We start from the raw sequence: 9,733 nt of genomic DNA on the forward strand, positions 1-9,733 counted from the left end.
GTACTCGAATGTCTATCCGTATGTGTACCCGAATGTCTGTCTATCCGTATGTGTACTCGAATGTCTATTCGTATGTGTACCCGAATGTCTGTCTATCCGTATGTGTACTCGAATGTCTATTCGTATGTGTACTCAAATGTCTATCTCTATGTGTACTCGAATGTCTATTCACATGTGTACTCGAATGTCTATCCGTATGTGTACTCGAATGTCTATTCGTATGTGTACTCGTGTGTCCATCTGTATGTGTACTCGAATGTCTGTCTATTCGTATGTTTACTCGAATGTTTATTCGTATGTGTACTCGAGTGTCATCCGTATGTGTATTTGAATGTCTGTCTATCTGTATGTGTACCCGAATGTCTGTCTATCCGTATGTGTACTCGAATGTCTATCCGTATGTGTACCCGAATGTCTGTCTATCCGTATTTGTACTCGAGTGTCCATCTGTATGTGTACTCGAATGTCTGTCTATTCGTATGTTTACTCGAATGTCTATTCGTATGTGTACTCGAATGTCTGTCTATCTGTATGTGTACTCGAGTGTCTGTCTATTCTTATGTGTACTCGAGTGTCTGTCTATTCGTATGTGTACTGGAATGTCTATTCGTATGTGTACTCGAGTGTCCATCTGTATGTGTGCTCGCATGTCTGTCTATTCGTATGTGTACTCGAATGTTTATTCGTATGTGTACTCGAGTGTCCATCTGTATGTGTACTCGAATGTCTGTCTATTCGTATGTGTACTCGAATGTTTATTCGTATGTGTACTCGAATGTTTATTCGTATGTGCACTTGAGTGTCTATCCGCATGTGTACTCGAATGTCTATCCGTATGTGTACTCAATGGCTATTCGTATGTGTACTCCAATGTCTGTCTATTCTTATGTGTACTCGAATGTCTATCCGTATGTGTACTCGAATGTCTATTCATAGGATTACTTGAGTGTCTTCTCGAACAACATCGTCAACTTTAATGTCTACACGTAAATGTACTCCATAGTCTTCTCAAACAACATCGTCAACTTTAATGTCTCCACGTAAGTGTACTCCATAGTCTTCTCAAACAACATCGTCAACTTTAATGTCTCCACGTAAGTGTACTCCATAGTCTTCTCAAACAACATCGTCAACTTTAATGTCTACACGTAAGTGTACTCCATAGTCTTCTCAAACAACATCGTCAACTTTAATGTCTCCACGTAAGTTTACTCCATAGTCTTCTCAAACAACATCGTCAACTTTAATGTCTCCACGTAAGTGTACTCCATAGTCTTCTCAAACAACATCGTCAACTTTAATGTCTACACGTAAGTGTACTCCATAGTCTTCTCAAACAACATCGTCAACTTTAATGTCTACACGTAAGTGTACTCCATAGTCTTCTCAAACAACATCGTCAACTTTAATGTCTCCACGTAAGTGTACTCCATAGTCTTCTCAAACAACATCGTCAACTTTAATGTCTCCACGTATGTTTACTCCATAGTCTTCTCAAACAACATCGTCAACTTTAATGTCTACACGTAAGTGTACTCCATAGTTTACTCGAACATAGTTTGGTCTGTCTACTCGAATGTCTACACGCATATTTCCCCGACTATCTATGTATGTTTATACATGTAATGTAATTTAAATGTAAATATAATGTAGGAGAGATTGGTTTTACGACGCTTTCAACAATATTCAATAATAGTCACAGCGCAAAATGTAAATAGAAATACTGAAGTTTCCTTTCAAAATTGACGAATATGTGCCTATTAATTTCTATATCAAATAAGACTTATTTAATCTGTAACTGTAGCTTGGTAAGAAAAAATGTGTAATGTGCTCTTGTTGTGACACTGATGAAGACACGACACGTTGATAACCTCATCCGGGAAACAGGGACTTTACAGCTAAACCAACAATATGACAGGAAAACAATCACTGCTGTCATTGGTCATATGAGTCAGCCCGTCCTGGGTTGTTTTGCATAATGAGGTTAATGTATATGCTCTTTCTTTATTCTAGATTCATATGCAGATAGGTTTCGGAATAACTGTCAACTTGCACAAAGCAAATGTTGTTTTTAAAAGATGAGGAAACGTATCAGTTAAAGAAGTATGGTACTCTATAGGACAAGTTGTAGACGTTGTTAATAGACATCTAGGATTAGTCTTCATCTGTAAATTTAGCCGAAGTATATGTATTGCTGATAAAGCGCTACGTGTCAAAAAGGCTTGATATGCGTTACTTACTACAACAAGAAACATATCTGCTACTGCCTCCAACGTGTTCTTTAAGTTATTTGATTGTCAGAGTAGTCCGATTCTTTTGTATGCATCTGACATTTTTGGGATCAATAGATTTGAGAGTATAGAGAAAATCTACCGAGGTTGTAAAACCTTCTTACAAATAGGACAAGGCCCTTGAAAATCCGGGTAGGATAGGTCTTTAGCAACCCATGCTTGCCCTATAAGGCGACTATGCTTGTCATAAGAGGCGACTAAGGGGATCGGGTGGTCAGGCTCGCGGACTTGGTTGATGCATGTTATCGTATCCCAATTGCGTGGACCGATGCTCCTGATGTCAATCGCTGGATTGTCTTGTTCAGACTCGAATATTATTTAGACCGCCGTCATATTGCTGGAATATTGGAGTGCGGCATTAAACAACAAACAAACAAAACAACTCAAATAGGACCACAAACACCAAATGCTATAGTTTATGGTAAATGTGGCCGATATCCAATGTATTTCAACTCACTTGTTCGTAGTATTCTTTTTATGGTGGCCCAGTCGTCTGATGCACCGCGATTACAGAGTTGCGTCCCTTGGCCACACCAGAAACCTATGATTGTGGATTCGCGTCCCGGTTCGCCCCGATTATGTTTCTAGGTATGTCAACACCATACCCGTGCTCGTGGGTTTCACCGAAGCGGTAAACGTTTGAGACCTGCATCACTTTGGGTTTTCCTCCCACATTAAGCTGACACGCTGTGATATAACTGGAATACTGTTAAAAGCGGCATTAAACCCGTCTCACTCACTCGTAGTGTTGGATACTGGTGTAAAATAGTGTCAATGCACGAGGACCGCCCGAGGATCTACTACAAATAACAGTTCAAGATATAACCTTTATAAAAAATATATAAAGTTTGTTAGAGCCAGAAAAATGTCTTTATGCAATTAGCGAATTAAAGCTACGAAGTAAAGTTTAGAGGGGGACTATTGCAGTTGATCAATAATGAGGTGGCAAAAAATTGATATAGGCATGAGAAACTGCCCCTTATGTGATCGAGGTATACAGGACGAATATCTTTTTCTACTTGTATATGCTACTTTTGATGCTATTATAATTAAATATCAACCAAAGACTTGTATAACTAATGTAAATATGCATCTATTTAAAAACATAATTGCCACAAACAATACAGAACAAATAAAATCACTATGCCTGTATATTTATCATGCGTATGAAAGAAGAAAGTATTTGTTAAACAAATTGAATGTTTGAAATTATGTATTTTGCCACTACCATACTTGTAAACTGTTATTTGTATGTGCGCCTCTGGCCTTCGTACTAAATAAAGTATTGATTGATTGATACTCTCCATAAAAAAGTAGCGATAATGCTAAATGTTCATGATCATGTATTTTTTCAATGAAATTGCTTTACACTAAATTATACAGAGTTTAGATCTGAATGCTGTTATGATGTTAATGGATATGACCTACGAACCGTCCTGTTTGGTAACGTCAGCTTAGACGAAGAAATACTGTTGAATACCGTTGACCCTGTACATCATTTTCTCTCCATGAGCAAAAGATTTGTCTAAACATGCACTCTTATATATATCTCACCAACAACTGTTTTACCTTTGTTGTACCACATGTGACTTAATATCAAGTTTATACTACTGTATGACATTAATACTACTGCTGCTTGTTCGAACTTTGATAGTGAGAAATATTCATGTAGGCTCTGCCTGTTTATCAATCCCCTTCCAATGTACCAAGTGGAAATAAATATCGTTTAACGAAAATAGTAGGTGATCACGAAGTATGAATGTTATGAAAAATCAGCTTTGAAAATGACCGTCAAGAGATAGAACGGTTTCCAACCAAAACCATGGACCCATTCGTAAAATTCCACGTGGACCATTCCTAAGCGTACGTTGGTCGGTGTCACTTCTTGCTTTTGACACTTCAGTGAAAGGTCGTCAAATCACCCTGAACCATTATTATTGTTGATTTTCATTATCCACAGTAACAAGTAGGCTCTCTGCTCTTGCTTTAATGTAGTATCTGTGATCAGATTGGGAATGCCTTGTCTACAACATGATGAACGCCTAAGGGCTATTGGTAAGCATCAAACTGGTAGAACTCCGCGAGAGGTAGCAAATATACTGAATGTGTCTCAGTCTGTGATTTGTAGACTTTGGAACAGTTTCCAACAGAACTTTAATGATCGGCCCCGCACGGGGTTTCCAAGATCAACAACACAGGTCCGGGGTTGATTAATCAGAATCAGGCCAAAAGAATTCGAGCTCAAACAACAATCAAATCATTGTTCATTTGCGCCATGTTACTGACTTGGCGATAAGAAGGTGTCTGGATGCTCGGCTCTCACGTGTTGTACCACCGTGAACAAATTCACATATTCCAGCAAGACAACAATGCTAACGTTAACGTAATTCAACATGCCAGATTGTGGGGTAGAACTGTAATGATATGGGCGAGATCACTATGGTTGCCAGAACGCTATTGCATATTGCCCATGGAAGGGTCACTGGACTAAACTACGGAGACGACATACTGGCGCCAATAGGTGTGCCGTTAGTCTGTCTTACAGACCCTGATACAAATATATCAAAGTCTAGATTTCTACAGCATATGAATATGAAGAGAGTCTCTGGGCTCCTTTTTATTAATTGTTTTTAAGATAATTTAACAACTGTTTTTTTCTGTACGATATGTTCATTTCAGAGACAAGATGTTAGTCTAGTGTGCCGTCTGCGAGCCATGATAGCCCATGGTTTGTCTTCCAAGACGAAAACGCTCGTACTTATTTACTTAAATTAGGAATTTAACGTGCGCTTTCCGACATATCCGTATTTCGCGCTCGGGCCCGCCAGGCCATTTGGTGTTTGGTCGAAAAGGGTATGTCCGAAAAGGTGAGGCAACCTAGGTGGGGCTCGTGTCCAAATGCACGTTTTATAATTGACTACCTCCAGCAGAAAAAAACATCACCCGAATGGCCGCACATGAGCCCGCCTGTTCCCACCTGTGCCCGCCTGTTCCTACCTGTGTCCGCCTGTTCCTACCTGTGTCCGCCTGTTCCCACCTGTGCCCGCCTGTGCACTCCTGTTTCCACCTGTGCCCGCCTGTGCCGGCCTGTACCCACCTGTGCCCGCCTGTTCCCACCTGTGCCCGCCTGTTTCCACCTGTGCCAAACTGTGCCCGCATTCCCACCTGTTCCCACCTGTGCCCGCCTGTTCCCACATGTGCCCGCCTGTACCCACCTGTGCCCGCCTGTTCCCACCTGTGCCCGCCTGTGCCCACCTGTGTCCGCCTGTTTCCACCTGTGCCCGCCTGTTCCCACCTGTGCCCGCCTGTTCCCACCTGTGCCCGCCTGTACCCACCTGTGCCCGCCTGTTCCCACCTGTGCCCGCCTGTACCCACCTGTGTCCGCCTGTTTCCACCTGTGCCCGCCTGTTTCCACCTGTGCCCGCCTGTTTCCACCTGTGCCCGCCTGTACCCACCTGTGCCCGCCTGTTCCCACCTGTGCCCGCCTGTTTCCACTTGTGTAAATAACATGGTGATTGGCTAGTATTGGATTACCTAGGGGGAACTGAAAGGTCGAAATAATATTTCCCGAAAATGTGAGAGTATTCTTCCCAAAATATATACAAAGTGTATAATATGCGCACAAGGTTAGCTCGTGTGTATTTTCGTTGATATTGGAAATATCAGAACAAACTATATAACATGCAGCTATTTTATACTTTTGTAATAACTTCTGTTCTGGTCAACAACAAAATCACCGTATGCAATCATTTCACAGCATTTATTAAACAACAAATATTTGATAAATGATTATTGCTGTCCTTGTTAAATAAGGTTTCAGCAAGAAGAGTGTATGAGTGAGTATGGTTGTACGCCGCTTTTAGCAATATTCCAGCAAATGCACGGCGGGGGACACCAGAAATGGGCTTCACACATTGTACCCATGTCGGGAATCGAACCCGGGTCTTCAGCGTGACGAGCGAACGCTTTAACCACTAGGCTACCCGACCGCCCTACAGCAAGAGGAAAATATAAACGGCACCTAATAGGTATGACTGAATGACAGGTAGTGATGACACCCACCGAGAATTTGAAATGAGGCAGAATTTCAAACTAGGACCCGACCGCCTGGCGCTCGGCATTAAGGGGTTTAAACAAGGACTGGTGATCTCGGAGTCAGTACACTGTGTTTGAGTGTGGTATTCATGTTAAACTGCGGCATGGTATCTCAGTGGGCTCGCAACATAACATCGGCATTAGTCCGGACTAGTACAACCAGCCACACACACACACACACACACACACACACACGTGCCTGCACGCCGCTACATAAGTGCAATAATCTTCGACGCGACGTTAAACCCCCTTTAACCTCACCTTAAACTAGGACTCAGGGAATGCCGTTCAAGGGTCCCCAGCAACCTGTGCTGGTCGCAGGAATGGACACAATGGGTTGGGTGGTGAGGCTACGTGACTTAGCCGACTGTGTATTGTCAAATCCAAACAGCGTGAACATTGCTCATCATATTGATCACTAGTTGTCAGTTTCAGATTCGTTTATTTACACAACCATCCGACCCGTGAAGATTCCGGGGTAGAATAGCAACCCATGCTTGCTGTAAAAGGTGACTATGCTTGTCGTAACAGGCGACTAACGGGATCGGGTGGTCAGGCTCGATGACTTGGTTGATGCATGTCATCGATCCCAATTGCGTGGATCGATGCTCATGATATAAACCACTGGATTGTCTGGTCCATACTCGATTATGTACAGACCGCCGTCATATATAGCTGGAATATTGCTGAGTGTGGCGTTAAACAACAAACCAACCAACAACCAACAACACAACCGTCCAATTGTTGGAATTCTGCTGAGATGAGGCCTTCAACAAACAGACAAGCAATTACATGAAGCAAATGTTCAATGTGTCATGTAACGCCCGTTTGATTGAGTATAGCTATGGACCCGTCAGATGCGGGTTAGAATGGGTCTCCAGCAACCCATGCTTGCCGTAAGAGGCGACTAACAGGAGCGGGTGGTCAGGCTCGCTGACTTGTATGGAATCCTAGAAGGGATATTGTGGCATTGTCGCCCTCACAAAAACAAGAAAAAAGTGTCAAAATTAACCAAAGCGCGACAATGCGACAACACGACATTTTGGCCATTTGTCGCATTGTCACGTTGTCGCGCTTTGAATAATCTTTCTTATTTTACCAAAAGTCGACAAAGCGTCAACGCGACATTTTTCGCTTTGTATCACCTTTCTGAACTGCTAAAATTTCGAAAAAACTTCCAACGTTAAGATTCATTTGGACATCACAGAAATTCAAAAGTATCCATTGGCTAATAATGATCATCAAAACTAAATTGAATGATATTTATCAGCTGTATATATTTGTTCTCTTTTTTTATTTAATGTGTGTTACAAACCCAAGTTCAACATCACAGTTTCTACTGTATATAACATGTACATATAATATTGTATATATACTGTATCTCTTATGCTGCCGTTTGCAGTCAAAACTATAGTCTGTTTCAGGGTTTAAAATCATTTTAAAAACAGCTAATCAAATGGCAGTTGACTTAATTACTACGTATCTTTATGCAAATACTGCGGAATACATTTATATACTAATATTCAAAATAACAAAGGCCAAATTTGGTCCAATTCAGTTTGTATGCATAGGATTAAGATCCAATGCACGTTTAGCCAATCAAAATAAACCATAATTCGATACTAAAGAGCACATACGAAAACTTGCTTCGTTTTGTAAAAGCGTGACAATGGATCGATGTGAAATTTCATCAAAATGTCGCATTGTCGCGCTTGTAACGATTACTGCATATTTTAATATTTCATCAAAATGCCACCTTGTCGCATTGTCGGGCTTTTAATAGTCACTGCTTATTTTGAAAGAAATAATAAAACATGATCTATGGTTAAAGGTGAATGCTGACCAGTGATCAAACTGAGTAATAACAATTACAATTGTGCATACACAAGTCCTCGAAGGAGCGTCCGTTTACTACAGTCTGTGGTATTAACTCCGATTAAGTATCTATGACTCAAATAAAGACACCGCAAAAACAGTATCGTGAAATTCGTAAGTGAGTGAGTGAGTATTGTTTAACGCCGCTCTGAACAGTATTTCAGTTATGGCATGTCAGCTAGATGGGGGCAGGAAAGTCAGAATTAATGTAGGTCCAAAACAAGAAACATAATCTGGATGAACCGCGAATTCGAACACACGCTCATAGGGTTCTGACACGCCTAGGGGACGCTACTCTGCACAGGTCGATTTGAGCGGGTGAATGAGTTTATTTATAATAACAGTGGATGCCCAGCTTTGCACCAACACAGTATCTTAAGCGACATGATGGAGTGGCTCGATCATTTTATTACCGTCTTCGCCATGCTTGTGATATTGACACAGAGGTCCATCCACGGTATGACCCGGAATATGTAGAGGGCGTCATGGACAATGATAAATACAAAATTCCCTGGAATAGGACAGTTTACAGCCTCAGACGCATCTAGGCCAACAAACCTGATCTGGTTCTTTTTGATAAATCAAATGAAATCATTTATATTATTTATATAAATCCAATGAAATCATTTATATCATTTATATAATTTTCTGTCCCTTTTGACACTAATGTGATTGACAAGATTCGGGAAAAACATGGCAAATATGCGGACCTTGCTTTCGAAATGTCATGCTTGCATCCCAAATACCAAGTTGTTCGACTCCCCACTGTTCTCGGTGCCTTAGGTTTGGTACCTCCCAATCTGCTGACTGACATTTGGAGAGTACCCGGGTTTGATACAAGGAATACAACCCTTCTGACAATCTGGGTAATGCAGATGTCTGCAGTGTTGGGGAGTCACATTTTCCTAAAAGTTCTTGATGGTTTTGACTAGGCAGCGCTTCCTTGGAGAAGTCCCATTCGCTGTCTGGGCTGCGTGTAGAGGGGACAAGGGCCCTGAGCTGATGATGAGCCTAACCAGACTGACTGTGCGAGGGGTCACCCAAACCCTCTTTGCTGCATTTTTAAAAATTTTAATCTGTAACTTATAATAATAACAACAACAATGATAATAATAATAGTCCATTTGTATGACACTTTTTCCATGCTGAATATCATGCTCTTATGATGTGATTTCGAACAAAGTCACTTGCCCAAAGAGACACCACATGTACTACGTGTGCTTCAGGAACGAGAACCAAGATACGCTCAGGAGTCAAGCAGCCGAACACGATTACCAATCCAAGGACTCCACTTGACTAACGTGACCTGTGGGTTAACGCCACTTTGATCAAAATCTGTACTATTTTACAACGTTTCAGTGTGATGTGTCTAGTAGTGAGTGAGTTGGGTTTAACGCCGCTTGTAACAGTATTCCAGTTATATCACGGCGTGTCAGCTTAATGTGGGAGGAAAGCTTGAAGTGATGCAGGTC

The 9,733-nt window shown here is 41.5% G+C and overlaps 1 protein-coding gene across 1 annotated transcript; it reads left to right on the forward strand.

The window, feature by feature from the left end:
- The first annotated feature begins 5,248 nt into the window (after positions 1 to 5,248).
- Positions 5,249 to 5,794, forward strand: LOC139448817 (uncharacterized). Its single transcript, XM_071230347.1, has one exon. The coding sequence runs from the start codon at positions 5,249 to 5,251 to the stop codon at positions 5,792 to 5,794; it is 546 nt and encodes a 181-aa protein (XP_071086448.1).
- Positions 5,795 to 9,733: the final 3,939 nt, after the last annotated feature.

The sequence above is a fragment of the Haliotis cracherodii genome, unplaced genomic scaffold, assembly GCF_022045235.1.
Source record: "Haliotis cracherodii isolate W230 unplaced genomic scaffold, xgHalCrac1.p SCAF_7, whole genome shotgun sequence".
NCBI classification, from domain to species: domain Eukaryota; kingdom Metazoa; phylum Mollusca; class Gastropoda; order Lepetellida; family Haliotidae; genus Haliotis; species Haliotis cracherodii.